This window comes from Copadichromis virginalis, linkage group LG3 (assembly GCF_057382275.1).
Source record: "Copadichromis virginalis isolate Kocher_CV1m ecotype Utaka linkage group LG3, C_Virginalis_male_GT1.1, whole genome shotgun sequence".
NCBI lineage: Eukaryota > Metazoa > Chordata > Actinopteri > Cichliformes > Cichlidae > Copadichromis > Copadichromis virginalis.
Genome location: NC_140620.1, coordinates 25636186 through 25658014, shown reverse-complemented (window position 1 = coordinate 25658014; position 21829 = coordinate 25636186). Strand labels below are relative to the sequence as shown.

General features: G+C 40.2%; 2 protein-coding genes and 1 pseudogene across 2 annotated transcripts in view; 1 reads left to right on the top strand and 2 right to left on the bottom strand.

The window, feature by feature from the left end:
- Positions 1 to 21829, top strand: part of LOC146713660 (uncharacterized) — a 39681-nt gene that overhangs the window by 10288 nt on the left and 7564 nt on the right. The gene's annotated exons all lie outside the window — the stretch shown is intronic.
- Positions 1453 to 9833, bottom strand: LOC146713662 (uncharacterized). Its single transcript, XM_085438850.1, has 8 exons — positions 9765 to 9833; positions 8841 to 8946; positions 8194 to 8264; positions 6085 to 8113; positions 5700 to 5999; positions 5581 to 5628; positions 3336 to 3434; positions 1453 to 2046 (listed from the first exon to the last, which is right to left on the bottom strand). Exons 1-8 carry the CDS (start codon positions 9825 to 9827, stop codon positions 1811 to 1813), a joined length of 2952 nt encoding a protein of 983 aa, XP_085294976.1. The 5' UTR covers positions 9828 to 9833; the 3' UTR covers positions 1453 to 1810.
- LOC146713661 (histone-lysine N-methyltransferase Set8-like) lies at positions 11920 to 13776 on the bottom strand (annotated as a pseudogene).

Below are 21829 nucleotides of genomic sequence, written 5' to 3'. Positions count from 1 at the left end.
GTCATTTAGACAGCCGTTAGCACATGATTCTCCTTATGGGGACCTGATATGTTTAATATGCTGCTGAAAATATAGCCCAGAAGAAGCGTATAGTATAGCTTTTATTTTGGAAAGAGCCATTTCTCTGTAATAAACTCTCTTTTCCAAAGATGAGTGATTTCTCGATAAGATAGATTTTTTTATTTTGTTGTTTCAGCAACATTAAATTTAAAAACTATTTTTGAGTTAAAATATATATTTATACATGTCACTCTGCAGTGACATGTGACGAGTGCTACGCTGTGGGCTCTTGCTGAATGAAGCTAGGACAGCCACTGATGTTTCTTCATTAGTGACAGTTTTCTTGCATACACATTTTGAGAAATCCAACACTGAACCAGTTTCACGAAAATTAGCAAGCAGTTTGCTAACTGTAGCATGGGAGATGGGTGGTCTCGTATGGTGTCTTGCATTGAAATCTGCTGCAATGACCCGGTTACTGCGTTCACCAGATATCAACACAATTTCGATCCACTCTTCACGTGTTAACCTCTTCGACATGTCAATGGCTGTGAACAAAGAGAAACTTGCAAATAACTGATGAAAGAATAAGGTTATGTTGAAACCAAGCACACCATTGTTTTTCTTGTGACATTACCAATAAGTTTGATGTGTCACATGGCCCTCTTCCTATTGAAAAAACAAAAGTTGTATGCAAGATGGCCGACTTCTAAATGTCCACCATGGTCACCACCCATCTTGAGGAGTTTGCCCCCTCACATATACTAATGTGCCACAAACAGGACTTTAATATCACCAACCATTCCCATGTTATTACGGTATATCCATATAAATGGCCCACCCTGTAGTTTACTGTGTATGAGATCAATGAGAAGCAGGTTAACTGCTTACATGAATTAACTGTGAACTTTTGCTGCAATAGGAGGTGAATGACGTGAGGAGCTGTGTATGAATCTACACTGACACTGCCAAAAACAACGGTGCATTGAATGTGTCATTGTGTTTCTTAAATTTGTAAGGTCTTAGTTCAATCTATAGGATCAAGACATTCTTTTGTCTCTGACCACCTCTCCCGCCACTCTGTGCTGGGGGAGGTTTTATTGCAGATACATCCTACCTGAAAGATCTGTTTCTTCTGTTGTAAGCTTCCTGCTTTTATGACCCTTTTGGTCAGCAGGAGGTCACTCTCTCACACACACACACACACACACACACACACACACACACACATACTGGTAAAGGTGAATTGGAAGGACAATTTTTTCAAACAAGATTTTTGCAACACTAAACGGACCCCCCTTTCCGCTTGTGCTAGATAGATGAAGTGCATCTTTAAAAATCCCATTTGAGTTGTACAACACAAATCTCACTTCAAAATTGTGAAAAACACACCAGAACTCAAAATATAAGAACCTGACAACATGGTGTAATAAGAGGACAACACTAATTAGGTAACTTGGCTCCTCCCCCTGACATGAACAGTAATTGTCAGGGCTAACTTTATTAACAGGACAAAGGCCATACACATACACAAACATGTATTTTGTGTGTATTAAAAGGGCAACAGGTGAATAAAAGGAACAAATTGAGTGCATTTTACAAAAACAGGATTGTTTTGTTAACAGAAATGAAAATAACTGGCAATATAAAATTATGTCCTCTTAGATCAGATGCACTAAAACAGTGTCAACAAAATGAATTTACCAATCTTCTAATAGTAAAATTCTAAAATAAATAAATGAGAAACCAAAACATACAAAATATCTTTTGTAACTCCTCCAAGAAGTACTTTGGAGTTATGTAGACTCCTCTACATAGGATTTTCTTTTTTCTTCAACGACACGCCCCGATTCCTCACAAAATCTCTGATGTTTTGAATAGAACGACCAGCCAGAGCAGGATCTTCTGCAGTTTTGCATTGCTGGCATTCGATAATAGTGGCCAGTTTTCCTTTTTTGATATGTTCGCCAAAATACTTCATTATCGCAGCAACCTCCGTGGGAGACCAAGGATGCTTTTTGACCCTCCTTGCATTTTCCAGAGAAGCTAGAAGCAGAAAAAAATAAATGTAAACAAACTACTTTTTAAACAATTTTTAAATTAAAGGGGACGTATTATGCTCAATTGTGTGAGTTGACATGGTTGTAGGATGCAAAAATATAATGGCGATAATCGGCTTCCTTCAAATAAGCCGAAGAATTGAGTTCTGCACACACTAGTTTTACAGCCCTGCTAAGAACAGTTAGTGTTTAGTCTACACAGCCCAAAGACGGCCTTTGCATTGTCCACGAGGACAGGTGCTGAGGCTGTGATTATGCTGGATTGTGCAAAATACACTACCTGGGACCTAAAAGAGCTCCTTTTTTAGTTGTTGAAAACCTACACTTAAGGAGTCGGGAGGCAATTCACAACCAAATATACATACAAAAGCAACAAAAAAAAGTGGGTTTTGCATAATATGTCCCCTTTAAGGTGAATTTGTTGTAACAGTGTTTCTTTGGTATAAATCCTGTAATGCTGACTGTTTAAATACTTATTACAATGGATGAATACATTTATTTAAATGTAAAATTCTGAAAGGTAGCCCACATTAAGTCAGAATTCCAATAAATAGCTATGGCAAATCACTATGGATGGAGAGCATTTTATTCCACACACCGTTATACAACAAAAAACATGTATAGCATGATATTGTAATAATTTGAAATGTATAACATATACTCAAACATTTCATATATAACTGTCTGACTCAAATGTTTATTTAAAAACAAGGGTGGACCCTGCCTGACCATGAGGTGGGCCTTCAGGTTTTTTCAGTGAACATAATTTTCTTCAAGACGTTCAGGTTACAGCCCACAATTAGCCAAACCAGCCCAAATTTTCCAATATTATCCAGATTCTGCCTATGGGAATAAGATGATGTTCAGAGTATGGAGATAATGTAGAAGCCCAATGGTTGAGGAATCCTCAAAATTAAAAACCCAAATCATAATATGTTCTCATTGCTTTGTTTATTAATTGTTTTGGTGCATTGCTGTTTTGAAAATAAGTATTTAAATGTATTACAGATTAAAACAGGCATAGGGAAAGTAATTTAAACATTTATCCCATTACTTAATACAAGGTATTGTTCCACATTGAATGTGATTTATGTTTTACCTTACCAAGTAGGTTAATATAATTGTCTAACCAAGTTGTAGAATTATGGTACGGTCCCTGGCAGAAAGATGAGCATAGTCACCATACTGGCTTGGGTGGTGTGGATAACTGGGTTCAAAAATGCATGAAGTTTACATTTGTGCTTAAGTGACTTTTGTATGCATGTCACCATTTACCAGATTGTTCATTTGTTTTCTTCTTACTGCTTGGCTTCATCTCCTTGTTTAGTATTCTGTTGGGTTCAATGACCTTACCCGCTCCATTTTTACTTTGTGCTGAAAAACAAAACAAAACAGTAAGCATATATTTGTTGTATTAAATCTCTTATAATGTAATGTCAAATGCTCCTGAATGTGGTCAAGCAACTAATGGACCTTGAAATCTTGAATATGGTTTCTAAGATAAATCCAGAGTCGCAACTATGACTTTTAGTTTAAGGTGACACATGTGAATGTGGAATATGGCTAGAGCTATTACAGCTGATATTAAAAGATACAAGGCTGAATTTTTCTCCAAACAAGACTCCGGTGTAGTGATGGGATTTCCGGCTCTTTTTAGAGATCCGGCTCTCTCGGCTCGGCTCACTAAAAAGAGCCGGCTCTTTCGGCTCCCGAACCGGCTCTTCAGGTTGTTTTGTTGCTTTCATTCATTTATTATTAACAACAATATAAAATTATGCACAAAATGAATTACTAATGTTTAAAAACGTGTTTTCTATGTATATATGTTCATTATATAAATCTGCTTTTATTTATTCACTCCACATAAAATTTAAAAAATAAATTATAAAATACAAAAACCTACCATTTACAATTTAACTTTTAAAATTTAAACTTTAAATTTAAAAATACCAAGTGCCCAGTGCTCAGCTCAGTGGGTAGACACACTGGCAGCTTCACTTATATCACACTTAATTCACTGTGTTTTATCTTCCCATCGCACTAATGAGTGGACAGTTTTCAGGTGCCCGTGCACCGGCTCTATATGATATCCTTTTCTTGCAGACTCTACACTCTGCCTATGTATTGTCAGTAAAATTTAAATGGTTCTAGATTTTGCTTCTTTTCTTGGTGTCACTCATTTTCTTTACTCCACCTTTCTAATGTGACGACATTGTCTCTTGTTGTTGCTCCCGGCTCTCTTTCTCTCTCTCTCCCTGCTGCTCTTTTCGTGTGCTACTGCTGTTGCGAGTGTAACTACCGCCCCTAGCTCCTCCCTCTGCTCAGAGGCGGGAGGGGTGCAAACGCAAGGCTCTGTTTGCGCCCCTCCCGTCTCTACTCAGCGCAAACACAAGGCTGACGTGCAGCGAAAAAAGTGAGAGAGAGGGCAAGAGAAAGTAAAAAAAAAAAATCCACGGCTCCCAATAAGGAGCCGGCTCGCATCGTTCACTTCAAAGAACCAGCTCTAAGAGCCATTTCGTTCGCGAACGACCCATCACTACTCCGGTGACTGGTCAACTTTCCACTCACCACTGATTTACTGTAGAAAGAGGATGAGAGCGTAGAGGGAATACTTCAGAAGCGCAAACCAGGTAAATAAAGAGTAGTAGATCAGCCCTCCACACACCAACTATTTTCATCTCTCTTGATTAATCTCATCTCCTTCTGTCTCCTGCAGGGCAGCTTCCTTTCTAACATCCTTCAACAAACCTTCCTCACTGTCCCTTGTTTGCACATGCCCAACACAACCTCAACCTGGCCAATGTAGAACAATGTAGACATTTTTTCCAACATGTGCAGTCCCAATGATATTGTTCTTCCTAATCCTATCCATTCTCTCCACCCTCAAAAAGAATCCCAGCATCTTTGCTTTCCCCAAACTCACCTCCAAGAACTGCAATCTATTAAGAACTCTGCTGCCCCCTTACTCTACTGCACTCACTCTAGAGACTATATCACCACATCCTAAAAAGAACATTACTGGCTGCACACTGACTATAGTATTGAGTGCAAACTCCTAATCAACTTTTAAGCCTTCAACAACCTCGCCCCCGCCACCCTGAGGGATTGTCTTTACTGTCACTCTCCCACAACACTGCTAACACTAACCTCCTTACCCCCATCATCAAAATCATAAATCTGAGGGTACAATCCTTTGCCACTGCTAATTGCACCCTCTGGAACTTCCTCTGCTCATTAGATTCTCTCTAGAACTTTAAATCACAGCTCAAAATCACCTGTTCAAACTAGCATTTCCTACCTGACCATCCTCCAAAACTGACCTTTCTATTCTGTTGAGCTGGTCTTTAGAAAGATCCTTGACTTTTTTTAAATTACCATTTGGACAAAGGTAAAAATCACTGGAAAAATGATAGTAATGAATTATCTTTTTTTTTTTTACATAAAGATAGCAAAGATAGCAAAAGTGTCTAGGAAGTAGTTACAAAGGTAAAAGCTTCAATAAATGATGACAAACACATACCTGGAGGTTCCTTGACAACTTTCTTCATCATTCTAGTATCTATAGAATCTGTAATAAAGTCTATTAGTCATGTGATTTCATAAATTGAACAAAGTTGAGACTAATCACATTGTACTTACCAATCTGTGGATATACAAGATTTCCTTCATTGACCTCACGCTCCGCTCCGACCTCCTCACGCTCCGCTCCGACCTCCTCACGCTCCGCTCCGACCTCCTCACGCTCCGCTCCGACCTCCTCACGCTCCGCTCCGACCTCCTCACGCTCCGCTCCGACCTCCTCACGCTCCGCTCCGACCTCCTCACGCTCCGCTCCGACCTCCTCACGCTCCGCTCCGACCTCCTCACGCTCCGCTCCGACCTCACCACGCTCCGCTCCGACCTCACTTTCTTCACTTGAATCTGTCAACTGTAGGTTATCTAACAAAATAAAAGATTGTCTTAATGAATTATAAGGTTATAGTGCAGGAAACGTGTATAATTCTTAACCTTAACACCACTTTACCTTCGATTTCAATCTCTTCAAGTGTTTTGCCTTGAAGGCTTTTGAGAGACCCTTTCTCCATGGCAATCAGTAGTTTGGATATTTTGGCAAGCTGGGTAGTAGCCTCTGGAAGTCTATAATATTCGCGATGAACACGAATATCATGACCTAGGAAGTTGGCAACTTGGTCTAACTCGTGATTCTTGAGGTTTAAGATCTGAGACAAAGTTGCGACATGTTTGCGCAACTGCGTTGAACGTAGGTGTTCAGGGTTTTCAGCCCCACATTCAGTCGCATAAATCCTCAAACAGTCCTGTCCTCTGTAGGGAGTCAGACAATGAGGTCTGGCAAACAGGAATATGTTTTCTGCCAGAACACCACAGTCTTGTCTTTTCTCTGTCAGCCGTGTTATGGCATTCACCATGTCTGGTGAAAGTAGCACTGCAACCTTGCGTCCTCGTTTACCCCTCAATTCTACACGACTGAAGTGTTGACAAAGGTAAAGTTCAAATTTTGTCAGTCCAATTGCAACATCCTTGTGCAGGGTACTAGTGTCTCTCTCCTGGAAGCCATTCAGTGTCATCTTTGAAATTTCTCCCCCTCTTCTCCTGTTAAATAGTATTACATTTGCCATGGTAGCTTTACAAAGTTCACTGTATGATTTTGGTGAACTATGCTCTTCCAAGTCCTTCAGTGCTTGTTCTGTAGTCTTCTCCAGATGTCTATGAAGACGCTGAACATCTTCTGTGAAAGGAAGTGTGGAAGGCTTGTTGAAGTGCCGCTCGTTTAGTGTGGTTAATGCAGTATGGGAGATGAGTTCTGACCACTTTGTAGCATAAAGGGTTTTGAAACTCTGGGTTGACTTTATCAGTGCACTGTCTTCTGCCATCAGTGCTCTGCAATGTATAATATCACAGACTTTCTGCAGTGAGTGTCCCAACTTTAAAGCAAGGCTTGGAGTCGAGTAGCAGTTCTTTTCTTCATCATACCCACACACCTTCTTAACAGCTTTGATAACCACATTGAAATTTGCAGGTCTTACAGCATCCTCAAAAGTGTGTATTGAGCATTCTTTCCGAAGTGTGAGCAGAAGTCTTCCACATTCTCGGAGTGTCTGGCGAATGTAGTCAAATTTGGTGGGATCTTTCCCATGTTTGTTAAAGAATGATTGAGCAAGCTGAAGAATAGAGAAGTCACTTCGCACAGTAGAAGTTATTTCATCATCTTTCATGACAGCTAATATCTTCCAAACACCGGGGGAAACTTGCTGACACAGAGCTGACTCACTCATACAGGCCAGGGACAAGACCTTTTTTCGTCCCCCCTCTGAATTGGCCTCCACTGGTTTTGAAGAACATTTACGAACATGTCTCCAAAGATCTCTTTTAAGATATAATGCCTCGCAATAAATGCAGTGAATATAGTCTTTTCCTTTGTAGGGTTTTTTTGATGTGCGTCTGGTTTTTAATGATCCAATCCCACTTGCGATGACCTCCGAGTTATGTCTGTGGTTTCCTTTGTTTCGCAGCTTAGAAAGCATTTTCAAACGGTCTTTGGACTTCTTGGGAAGACTTAAAACTCGAGCAACATCTGCATGTGATTTCTCATGAGTTTTTAAATGACGTGTAAACTTTGTCTGTAGTTTTCCACAAATGTAGCAGTATGTTTTGTTTCTTAGTGAGGAGGATGTTTTTAAGGAATCTTCAGCCGTAGTATTAGAGTCATCAACAATGCCTTCAGCATCAGACTTTTCTGCTGTGGCAATAACCCCTGATACGTCGAGCTGTCTTGTGCCAATTCCATCTTCAGATATTGATTCGGCATCTTCTGAAATTCTTTGTCCTACTCTCTCTAAAAAACTTTCTAGGCGAGGTCTTTTCGTTTTGCAAGCAGATTGACTGCTGGAGATCTCAGAGTTCTGTACTTGTTTGCAACTTATATTTAAAGGCTCTGATTTGTTGTCCCATGAGCTGTCTGAGTCAGCTATAGAATCTGGCACATATTCCTCTTCTGATGAAGCCCCCTCACTTGAACTATCTTCACTAAAGACCTAATAACAATCAAAAACACAAAGTAAGACTTTGTTTACCTTACATATTTTACTGAGAAGAATTCTGCAAAAACACTTACCTCTGGAAGAGGTTCAGTGAGGTTCACCTTGTGGCTAACATAACATCTTTTGTGCCAGGACTGGTAGCAAACTAGACAGAGAAAAATTAAGTTAATAAAAGAAAGGTAGTTAAAGCCGCTTTCCCCAATTTAAAAAAAACAGGCTAGATGGAAGCATAAACACAGTCAAGAAGGCTCCCCCCTCCCATTGGATATTATCCATAGGCCACACCCCCTGGTGTGCTTTGCTGCTAAACAGGCCAGTGCATAGTGTGGTGGAGCCATGTTAATGTAGAATTTAAGGAGTCAGGAAAGACTGTTCTATCGTTTTTCTGGACTGAGCCATGTTATTGGCTGATGGTTTTAGACAAATGCAACAGAACCACTTCATTTTTTTTTCTTTAATCTCCAAACAACATTTATAGCTATGCTTTGTTAAAATGTTGTTATGAACATGAAAAAAAAATATGTTAAGCTAACTTGTTTTTGCAAATTGGGTATAGCAGCTTTAATAATGACATGGTAAGTAAATATGTAAAAAGTGCAGATGTAAAAGGTTCATTATGAACATATATCATATTTACTTATGGATTAGTTTTTATAGTGTTCCTTATGGATCATATTTAAGATATTCTAATGTACCCAACCTTCCATAATTAAATAATTACCTTCACATCTCACACCACTCCATTTCAGAGGCGAAAAAGGTCCTCCACATGCAAAACATTTTTCTAAACTTGACATTTCGTCAGGGACTAGATCATGATCGCAGTCCTGTTTGGTAAAAAAAAACAAAAAAAAAAAAAACAGTGTAATCAAAAACAAAATTCATACTTTTGTGATGTAAAATATCACAACCAAATAGTTGTTTTGGTTCCTCTTTAAAAAGGAGTTAAGGACGGAAGAAAAAAAAAAAAAAACCGGTTCAAGTGTTACTAAAACTATTAAATCAATTTTTGTAACTTTTGCAATGCAAAATTTAAAGGGAAAAATACCTGCTGTATATAGATGAATTTTCAAAACAATTTGTTCTTCTAGGTTTTATATTATGGTATATATTACAAAACCACAATGAAAAGAAAATTCATTGTGGACCCACAACACCCAAAAAAGATTAGACTTACAATTTGTTCTTTCTGAAATGAGAAGATGTGTCCAAAGTTTTGACTGGGAGTGTAAAAAAGTATAATTAAATCATGAAGTCATGAATCCATCAAGACATAACGGATGGCCTTTACACAACAATGTTACATAAATGTGCTTAGCATTAACAGGAAAGAGTTTAGCGATTGTTTCGGTTGTATTTACATGCTCCTTCCTATAGTAAGCTTCATTCTTGCTCCTTGATCAGCTGAAATTCAAATATGCGATCTAACTACATCAGAGTTCATTTCAACCAAGCCGAGAACTACGTCTTTATGCAAACCAGATTTAGGGTTGGGGTTTCATACTTCTTGTTTCAAATCTCAGTCCTCCTAATGCGTGCATCTTACTTGGTCAAGATAACCAAGGACCCACATACCTCAATACTGCCTAATAACTAGCACCTCAGTCTACAACTAAAACAATCTGACACTGAAACTCCAATTTACCTTTGTTGCGTCGTTAGGAGAGGAACTGGCTGCATTCTCATCCACAGCCTGAGATGGCACCATGTTGGATTTCTAAAGAAGAAGCGTGAATAATGAATGGCAGTCTTTGGGTCTAGCCAAGATGAATACAGTCCTCCTAATGTCTGGACCTGTCCAGTTGAGTATTACACAGGACCCGTGTGTGTATGCACAATTGCCAGAGTAACTCTCATTGATCTGAATTCATTTCTAAACTCAGTCCTCCTAATGTCTGGACCTGTCCAGTTGAGTAATACACAGGACCCGTGTGTGTGGGCGCACTTGTAGGTAGAACTCAGTTGTTTATACTTCCTGTTTCAAATCTCAGTCCTCCTAATGCGTGCATCTTACTTGGTCAAGATAACCAAGGACCCACATACCTCAATACTGCCTAATAACTAGCACCTCAGTCTACAACTAAAACAATCTGACACTGAAACTCCAATTTACCTTTGTTGCGTCGTTAGGAGAGGAACTGGCTGCATTCTCATCCACAGCCTGAGATGGCACCATGTTGGATTTCTAAAGAAGAAGCGTGAATAATGAATGGCAGTCTTTGGGTCTAGCCAAGATGAATACAGTCCTCCTAATGTCTGGACCTGTCCAGTTGAGTATTACACAGGACCCGTGTGTGTATGCACAATTGCCAGAGTAACTCATTGATCTGAATTCATTTCTAAACTCAGTCCTCCTAATGTCTGGACCTGTCCAGTTGAGTAATACACAGGACCCGTGTGTGTGGGCGCACTTGTAGGTAGAACTCAGTTGTTTATACTTCCTGTTTCAAATCTCAGTCCTCCTAATGCGTGCATCTTACTTGGTCAAGATAACCAAGGACCCACATACCTCAATACTGCCTAATAACTAGCACCTCAGTCTACAACTAAAACAATCTGACACTGAAACTCCAATTTACCTTTGTTGCGTCGTTAGGAGAGGAACTGGCTGCATTCTCATCCACAGCCTGAGATGGCACCATGTTGGATTTCTAAGGAAGAAGCATGAATAATGAATGGCAGTCTTTGGGTCTAGCCAAGATGAATACAGTCCTCCTAATGTCTGGACCTGTCCAGTTGAGTATTACACAGGACCCGTGTGTGTATGCACAATTGCCAGAGTAACTCTCATTGATCTGAATTCATTTCTAAACTCAGTCCTCCTAATGTCTGGACCTGTCCAGTTGAGTAATACACAGGACCCGTGTGTGTGGGCGCACTTGTAGGTAGAACTCAGTTGTTTATACTTCCTGTTTCAAATCTCAGTCCTCCTAATGCGTGCATCTTACTTGGTCAAGATAACCAAGGACCCACATACCTCAATACTGCCTAATAACTAGCACCTCAGTCTACAACTAAAACAATCTGACACTGAAACTCCAATTTACCTTTGTTGTGTCGTTAGGAGAGGAACTGGCTGCATTCTCATCCACAGCCTGAGATGGCACCATGTTGGATTTCTAAGGAAGAAGCGTGAATAATGAATGGCAGTCTTTGGGTCTAGCCAAGATGAATACAGTCCTCCTAATGTCTGGACCTGTCCAGTTGAGTAATACACAGGACCCGTGTGTGTATGCACAATTGCCAGAGTAACTCTCATTGATCTGAATTCATTTCGAAACTCGGTCCTCCTAATGTCTGGACCTGTCCAGTTGAGTAATACACAGGACCCGTGTGTGTGGGCGCACTTGTAGGTAGAACTCAGTTGTTTATACTTCCTGTTTCAAATCTCAGTCCTCCTAATGCGTGCATCTTACTTGGTCAAGATAACCAAGGACCCACATACCTCAATACTGCCTAATAACTAGCACCTCAGTCTACAACTAAAACAATCTGACACTGAAACTCCAATTTACCTTTGTTGTGTCGTTAGGAGAGGAACTGGCTGCATTCTCATCCACAGCCTGAGATGGCACCATGTTGGATTTCTAAGGAAGAAGCATGAATAATGAATGGCAGTCTTTGGGTCTAGCCAAGATGAATACAGTCCTCCTAATGTCTGGACCTGTCCAGTTGAGTAATACACAGGACCCGTGTGTGTATGCACAATTGCCAGAGTAACTCTCATTGATCTGAATTCATTTCTAAACTCAGTCCTCCTAATGTCTGGACCTGTCCAGTTGAGTAATACACAGGACCCGTGTGTGTGGGCGCACTTGTAGGTAGAACTCAGTTGTTTATACTTCCTGTTTCAAATCTCAGTCCTCCTAATGCGTGCATCTTACTTGGTCAAGATAACCAAGGACCCACATACCTCAATACTGCCTAATAACTAGCACCTCAGTCTACAACTAAAACAATCTGACACTGAAACTCCAATTTACCTTTGTTGCGTCGTTAGGAGAGGAACTGGCTGCATTCTCATCCACAGCCTGAGATGGCACCATGTTGGATTTCTAAGGAAGAAGCATGAATAATGAATGGCAGTCTTTGGGTCTAGCCAAGATGAATACAGTCCTCCTAATGTCTGGACCTGTCCAGTTGAGTAATACACAGGACCCGTGTGTGTATGCACAATTGCCAGAGTAACTCTCATTGATCTGAATTCATTTCTAAACTCAGTCCTCCTAATGTCTGGACCTGTCCAGTTGAGTAATACACAGGACCCGTGTGTGTGGGCGCACTTGTAGGTAGAACTCAGTTGTTTATACTTCCTGTTTCAAATCTCAGTCCTCCTAATGCGTGCATCTTACTTGGTCAAGATAACCAAGGACCCACATACCTCAATACTGCCTAATAACTAGCACCTCAGTCTACAACTAAAACAATCTGACACTGAAACTCCAATTTACCTTTGTTGCGTCGTTAGGAGAGGAACTGGCTGCATTCTCATCCACAGCCTGAGATGCCACCATGTTGGATTTCTAAGGAAGAAGCATGAATAATGAATGGCAGTCTTTGGGTCTAGCCAAGATGAATACAGTCCTCCTAATGTCTGGACCTGTCCAGTTGAGTATTACACAGGACCCGTGTGTGTATGCATACTTTTCAGTATAGCCTTTATTCATTTAATACTATTTATACTTATACTGTACTATTTACATTATACCTTGCTTCTCCATGGCCAGTTGGAATCACCATAGTTATAGGTGATTTCTTCTCCTGGACCAATATCTTTGATTGCAAACAAACAGAGATGGGGCCTTCCATCCACTCTGGTAACTGTCATTTTACTGTTTGGATTCACATTATCGTCATTTACAAGTCTGCCAAGTGAGCCGTCCTCTCTGGTAGCATCAACACTAAAACAAAAAGTATACAATAACAATTACACTCTGTAAAGAAAGTCATTAAGTATATTAGGTTGTAGAACGTCTGAATAACATTTTAATATTCAATTCAAAATATTATTTGAATATTATAATTTGTAAACCTCATGTATTTTATCCTTTATCAAAGCAGTTACATACCATAACTGTTTTCCATTGAACTTGAAATCAAATATGAAAACCTTGAGTGCATCATGGTAAAGTTTCATTCGGTTTTCTTGTTCCTCTTTAGTTATGATTTGTCCTCTGTACTCAAAAAGAAAATCTCCCTTTTGAAATGACCGACAGCTGAACACACCGCGACCTAAAGACACACATCAAAAACAAATTGGGCAATAAACTATAAACCATTTAATTAAAATCCTTCTTGTTTTTAAATATGTTTTTTATTTGATTATATTGTATTATTTATTTTGGAACATGTAACATGTTCATAATTCCTTGGGGAAAGACAAGGAAAAAATAGAAATATAATAATAATAATAATAAAACAAGTATAATTATATTCGTGATTATTAATTTTCTCATGCATGGTATGCTACAAAAAAACTACAAAAAACATAAAAATTTCTATTTTGAGAAGCTGACTGCATTCTTTGGAATCAACTCACCTTTAAATGAATCAATATACCTCACATCAAATCCTGCCTTGTCTTCACCTAAGGAGCAGTAATACCTAGCATCTTGTATGGGATTTATTTTAGCTCTCCGTGGCCTTGTTGCCACCATCCCCTGCAAAGATCAGGTATTAATGACTTTAGAAATAACACATTATACTACAAAATGTATGTAGACATAGAAATAAACAGATCGAAAAATCTATTTATGTTGGGGAGAGCTCCCCTAAAGGTTCCAAATATCTGTGTTCCTCCTATCTTGTATCACTATGTGTCAGAGGCTGCATGCCCTACCTGTGGAAGTTCTGTTTCGTATATTTTATTTGGTCTAAGGTTACTGCAAATCTTAATGAGTTAATTTTCATATCCACATTTCCTTAACCTTTTATATTTCTTAAAGTTATAAATTAAAATAATGATTTAGTATGGTTGAACAATAAGCATATTTGTCCTACAGTTTTTGTTTCATTTGTAAAATATTTTCTGAAAACAGATCTCACTAGTTTTAAAACCACAAGTTTTGTGATGCTAAAACCAAAATTAATCAAACCAACAGCAACAGAATGTCAAACTTTTGCTACTAGCATGCTGGCTAGCTAAACTGTCAAAAATTAGATGCTTTGGTGTATCCGAACGTAATATAATAACCTATATTACTTTGCTTTATTGGATGAATATATTTATATAAACATCATGTGTAAGGGAATTTGTATGGTTCTCACCTGATCTTCCACGAAAGCAGTAAGATAAAAGCTGTCTCATTAAATCCTCATGTCGTGCACCTGAACTCTTTAGTGTCCTCTTCTTCTTCTTCTGCTCTTTAAATGTTCATGGTGGTTGGCAACCAGCGTAGATGTACATTAGCGCCCCCATAGTGCTGAGGAGTGGATATCATTGGCCAAGAACAGTGGATTAACACTGGGATTCTTGCAAATAGAATGCTATGATGTAATAGAGTTAAATTGCTCTAGTGCATTCTGACATAACTCACTTGGAATATGTAGACTTAATAATACTGTATAAAATGTAATTTTTCCAAAAGACTGATATTTATGCTTCTAAATTTTTAAAGAATGAAACAAAAGTAGTAAATGGGGATGATGAGTTTTAGTAACAACTTCAAAGTTATTTGGCTAAAAGAGTTTTAAAATTCAAATAATTAACTTGGACCAAAAAGGCATATTATTGCTACAATGAGATTGGTGAATAAAAATAGATTAGACCACAGATATTTAAGTATTGCAGCAATACAATTAATTTTCATGACCTTAAGTGTTTTTGTGATGCTTTCTTTTTCTTTTTAAATAGTAAAAACTCATGACATAATTAGGACAAAGTTTATAATGAAATAGAAAAATCTTTATTATTGTGGCTGGTCTGGGATGCTGCTGCAGGTGAGATGGACTCACCTGCATTGTATCTACAATCTGTTACAGCAACCGTATAATTATTGTAATTGTTGGACAGCGCGAGGGAACGACCGGCTCAGGTGAGCCACAGGCTGGTGCGCTAGCGGGATGGGGGTGCCGCTGGAAGCGTGGGCGGTCCCTGGAACCACCTCGTCACCAGCGCCGCTAGATCTACAGGCGAACGCCCAGGTAGTCACTTCCCCGTGGCTGGGCTGGGGCGCTGATGCTCCAGGCCTATTCCCTCGCTTGCTCATGGAGGGGGGGGGGGGGGAGGTGGCTCCTCGGTCTTAGTCGGGGGAAGAGGGTATGTGGCGGGGCGTGTTCTGCGATGCCGCTGCATGTGAGATGGACCCACCTGCACGGCATCTATAATCACACCACGCTGGCTTAAAACTTGTGCTCTGCTTGTGGTGTTGTTTGTGGTGATGTGTACGGCAGACACAAACATACCTTCCCACCCTCATACACACAACCACAAACACTCGGCCCTCACCCAACGTGGACACAGACATAAATGGACACTGTACACACAATCACACTCCCCAAACATTCTCTACATCCCAGGTCCAGGTATTCTTGCCCCGGAGGGGGAACTCATACCCAGACCCAGATGTTGCCCTCCTCCCTGAGGTGGAAATCAAGCAGACCGTCCCCGGCTCCGCAGTGGCAGGGGGCCGCTGCAACCCAGGCCTCGATCAGATGGCCAATTCCACCTTCAGGCCCCCCCGCCCTGACGGCTGGCAGAGAGTGGGGCTCTGTGAAGACCCCATGCCTCCCTCCGCTCGCTCATATGTAGTGTTGCTGCGTGCTGTTCTAAAGTGCATTTAAAACACGGGAGGAGATGTCATCTGTTCTTTTGATATTCATCAGAACCCTGGCTGCAGCATTTTGGATCAGCTGAAGACTTTTAGTTGCATTATGTGGACTTCCTGATAGTTAAGAGTTATAGTAATGCAGCCTTGAAGTAACAAAGGCATCAACTAGTTTTTCAGCATCACTCCTGGATGGGATGTTTCTAATTTTAGCAATATTACGGAGGTGGAAGGAGGAGACCCTAGAAACCTCTTTCATGTCAGATCTAAATGACATGTCTTTGTCAAAAAATAACACAGAGGTTCTTTGCTTTATTACTGGAGGCTAATTTAATGCCATCCAGATGAAGGGACTGACCAAGTAATTTGTTTTTCTGAGCTTCTGGTCCAAAGACAACTTCTGTCTTGTCGGAATTCAAAAGGAGGAAGTTTGAAGACATCCAGGTTTTTATGTCTTCCAAGCATGCCCGTAATCTTTATAACTGATTAGGTTCATCAGGATTTAGGTGTGCATAGCTATGGAAATTTATCCCATGCTGTCTAATGATTTTACCAATAGGGAACATATATATAGTAAAAAGGATCAGTCCAAGTACAGAACCCTGTGGTGTACGCCACAAGTAACCATAGAGGTTGAAGAGGATTTATCATTTACGTAAACAAACCTTGAGTCTGTTGGACAAGTAAGATTTAAACCAGCCTAGTGCTGTTCCTTTGATCCCTGCAACATTTTCAAACCTTTCTATGAGAATATTGTGATTGAATGTGTCAAAAACAGCACTGAGGTCCAGTAGAACCAGAATGGTCACCAGTCCATTATCTGAGGCCATGAGAATATCATTAGTAACTTTCACCAGAGCTGTTTCAGTGCTATGATGAGCTCTAAAGCCAGATTGAAACTCTTCAAACAGGTCGTTATTGTTTAAGTGCTAACACACCTGATTGGCAACTATTACCTCAAGAATTTTAGATATGAAGGGAAGATTAGATATAGGTCTATAGTTCATTAAGTTGTCTTGATTAAAAGAGGGTTTCTTAAATAGAGGTTTAATTACAGCAACCTTAAAATCCTATGGTACGTATCCATTTTCTAAAAATAAATTCATTATATCCAAAACTGGAGCAACAATTAAAGGAAATACCGCTTTAAATAGTTTGGTTCGGGATTAGGTCTAACATGCAGGTATGTATGTAGACCATGTCTACATACCTAAATGTCATAGTTCAGCTGTGTGCAGGCAGGAACGAGGAAAAGGACCCAAAATGCAGACTCTCGGAAGACTGGAGTGAAACTCAAAAACGGCAGCTTTATTGCTGGTTGGAAAATAAGAGACAATACAAAACTAATCCACGGGGAGACACACAGCACAGGATTAGTGCCGTTTACGACGCGACAGGGAGCACAGAAAATACAGGGCTAAAATACACAGGGCATAACGAGGGGAATGAGAGGCAGGAGGTGAACACTGGTGGGAGACATCAGGGCTAACGAGACCAAGGAAGCAAAACTGAAAACACTGACATGAGACAAAGGCTGTATCCCAATTCAGGGTCTGCAGCCTTAAAGTACGCAGCCTCAACGATCCTCAAAGGCTGCGTACTCAAAGACCGCTAAGGCCGGAAGTAAGAGGCTTGTGAAATGGGACGGTCTAGCCTCCATCGCGCTGCCCAGGTTGCCTAGCAACCATAACACCAATCGCTGGAAACATTTCATACAGTTTTGTTTGACAGAAATGAAAGAGAACATATTTTGTTTGTGTGTTTGTTTCTACACGAGCTTTGTGTGATTTAATAAGTATCTGAGGCTGAGACCACAGGACTGTAAAACATGATTGTTGGCCTTCATATTTGTACTGCAGTCATTTAAGATTAGCTAGTAAATAACAATTAGCTAATGTTGTTCATGAGACTAAAGTCAGTGTAAATATGATATGGCCAATATTATAGTTATTATATTAATCATCATAAGCCATTACAGCAGTGAGTTTGAACTTTCAAATCAAATCACTTCTACAGCACATGTGAGTGAAATTCATGTGAGTGAACTCTGTGTCAAATATAGTCATGTAAGGTTTGGTTCCAGTTACGACCCGATTGCTTCAGCCCATAAAGTGATTTCTTTAGTCTATACACCAGTTTATTAGTCTCACTTGATTCTGTCTCAAAACCTTCTGGTTGTTGTATATATATTTCTTCATTTATTGGTGCGTGTAGATAGGCGGTTTTTACATCCATCTGGTGAACCAACATATCATCCTGAACCACTTTCTGCATCAAAACTCTCACACTCGATAAATTAGCAGTCGGTGAAAAAGTCTCCTCATAATCAACTCCTTTTGTTTGACTAAAACCTTTAGCCACAAATCGAGCTTTATATCTGTCTGATCCGTCTGAGTTCTTTTTAACGGCATAAACCCATTTACCCCCCACTGCTTTCTTACCCTCTGGTAAAGTGGTTAAAGTAAATGTGTCATTCTCCTTAAGGGATTGAATTTCTTCATTCATCGCTTTTTCCCATTCTTTTGACTCACTTGACACAATAGCTTCACTAAATGATGTGGGTATTTCACACAACAATCTGTAGCAATAATCAACACTAGTTTGCATCTGTTCATTTTCACACTCTTTCACATCCGTGATATAATCACTCAAATAATCAGGTCTCTTTCTGATTCTGGATGGATAACGTGTAGCTCCAGCATCTACTTTATCCTCAGTTTTAACCTCGGACTCAGTTTGACTGCTTTCACTACCATCTGGAATGTCCTCATCCTTCGTCTGTTTGGGTTCACCATCTTTTCTGGATTCATAAACCTCATCTTCATACATCTGATCACTCTGTGTTTGTTGATCCATTGTCGCGGGATTTAGTATTTTTATCAATCTGTGCTTTTCAACCTTCCCGGTTTTTGGGAAATAGATCAAATATGCTGGACTATTTTTGTCATATCCCAAGAAAACACCTTTGTCGCATCTTGGATCCAGCTTTCCCCTATTTTGTTTATAAGCATAGCACAATGATCCGAATTTTTTCATTCTAGAAAGATCAGGTCTTTTTCCAGTTAACATCTTATACGCTGTCTGACCTGTGCGTTTGTTAAAACATCGGTTCCTAATCACTCCCGCGGTTTGTACTGCATATGGCCATAAAGACTTTGGCAATTCGCTCTCAACTAACATGCATCTCGCCATGTCAAAAAGTGTACGCCAGTTCCTCTCTGCTGTTCGGTTTTGATGAGGCGAATATGGCGCCGAAGTTTCCTGCCTAATGCCGTGTCTACTTAATAAATCTCTGAACTGACTGCTTGTAAATTCAGTTCCATTATCAGAACGAATGCACTTGATTTTCCCATATGACGCCACATCTGCAATAAATCTTTCAGTTGCTTGAGTTGTATCACTTTTGTGTTTCAGATTATATACAAATGTTGCACCTGAATAATCATCAACAAACGACAAAACAAACTTAAACCCTTCTTTAGAGTTTGGCGTAATCGGACCAGCCAAATCCGTATGTACCAACTCTAATGCTGCCCTGGCCTTTTCATCCGGTTCTCGGTTCCTAGTTTGAATAAACTTCCCTTGTATACAGGCTTCACATTGCATATTTTTGTTGATTTTACCCTTAATTTCCATTCCATCAATGACATTTTGCAGATTTTGAACATCCTCATAATTACAGTGTCCTAGGATTTCATGCCACGTTTGCATATCAAAACATCCATTACATTTATCTTCAAACTCTTGCACAGTGTTTATAAAGAACAGTCTCTCGTGTTCATATATAGGGAATTTTGTTCCATCAACATGTTTAAGAAAAATGTCCCCGTGTTTGAAAACCACAGTGGCTCCGTTACTAGTAGCTGCTTTTACTGACAAAATGTCCTGTGGGAACGATGGAATGTAGAGTGCTTGTTTCAATGTTACCTTGTGGCTGCGTCCTTTACTGTCGATCATACTTATCTCAGCATCTCCTCGCCGCTTTGCAGCTCCTCTGCTCCGCCTTCCGTCAGCCAACTCTACACAATGAGCCTCGGGTTGAAATGTGTCATCAAAAGTCTTAAAACTCTCGATCTTCGTGAAGATATGTGACGTCGCTCCCGTATCCACCAATAGCTGGTTATTCAGCATCTCTTGGCCGCCGTCCGGGACCCTCTGGGGTTTGGAGCCCGTCTTGAACGCGTAGTCCTTCTCCACGACCCCTCTCGCTTCATCCCGTCTTAGCTTCCTTCTACAGGTCGCATCTTTGTGTGTACTACTCCGGCAAAAACTGCACCATACTCTAGATCGGCACGTTCTTGCAGTGTGTCCCTTTAGTCGAAAATTTAAAACACACAATCTCATTATTCTTTGATCTTCGGTCATCTGCTCGCCATGAAGTAGAATCCTGGTCTGATTGCACTTTTGTCCTCATTACGTTGTCATTAGTTATAGCCACACGCATTCGCTCGGTTTCTTCATAACTTCTGAGTTTTACTTTAAAATCTGAAAATGTGATTTTTGCTTCACTCTGTGTAACGTGCACAATCAGGGGTTTAAACGTCTCTGGTAGACCTTTCATTATCATTGCGATCAGAAGTCCATCAGTTAGTGACTCACCCGCATTTTTTAACGCTGTGATAATTGCTTCTGCTCGGATAATATAGTCCGTCACACTTTCATTCTTTTCATTTGTGAGAGAAGTGAGTTCAGTGTACAGACTTATGATCCTTGGCTTGCCCACTCCTGCATAATGACCTCTCAAAATTTTTAGGGCCTTCCGTCCGTCATCAACTGCATCTCTGATAACTAACGATAAACTTTTGTCATCCAGAAATTGTATCAACTCTGCATATGCTTCTGCATTTTTGTCATCATCTTCACCATCGGCTTCTTCATCACCCTCAGCCTTTAAGATGACATCTTTCAAACCTTGTAGTCTGAGATGACCAAGGAACTTCGTTTCCCATATCTCATATTTCCTTTCATCTCCATCAAATTGCAAACGGGAATATCGACTGCCCGACTCTGCCGTGCGTCTGCTCATGATGCACAAAAACGCTTACTCACTCAATCGTGCCAAACTTTTAACACCTGCCGGTAACTTGCGCAGCGGAAGCGTGCTGGGCCCATAACCTGTTAGCAGAGCTGCTCTGGGCCACGTCATGGCATAATATTTTTGAGGGAGAATAAAAAGTCAACACACATATCTTATTTCTGATGGAGGACTCTGCCACTACACTTCTCCAGTCCATTCACAGTAGTCGTTGCATGGTGAGACATGGATAGGAAGTGGGCGGAGCCTTTTACCGTCATTTTATTGTGACGCAAAGTACAAACACCTGTGGACACACAATCCAACAGAAACGTTTCCAGCGGTGAGTATCATGGTTGCTAGGCAACCTGAGCAGTGCGACGGAGCCTAGACCGTCCCATTTCACAAGCCTCTCACTTCCGACCTTAGCGGTCTTTGAGTACGCGGCCCTTGTGGACTGCTAAGGCTGCGTATTTTAAGGCTGCAGACCCTGAATTGGGATACAGCCACAGAGACAGAACACCAAACCATGATAACCGAAACATGGGAAAATAATAATCAAAACTGTACACTAAGAAAGCAGAACAACAAAGCATGGAGCAGCAAAAAACCAAAACACAGACAGCAATAAATACAAAACACACAGTGAAGGGAAAGGGTGAACACAAGACCCAGGGAACACAGATAAACGTGAAGGCAAGAGGACCTAAAACAGTGAATAAAAAATAACCACAAACTCAAAATGCTGGGTCGAGAGACCCAGGACCATGACACCTAAATGCATTGAGTTGCCACTATGTGATTGCCCAATTAGTGAGTAGTTAACGAGCAGTTCGAGGTGTACCCAATAAAGGTCACTCTTTTTTACATTTGTTTTAGAATTGCAATATCCTCTTTACACAGGGCCAGGAAAGCATTTCCCCTTGAAAA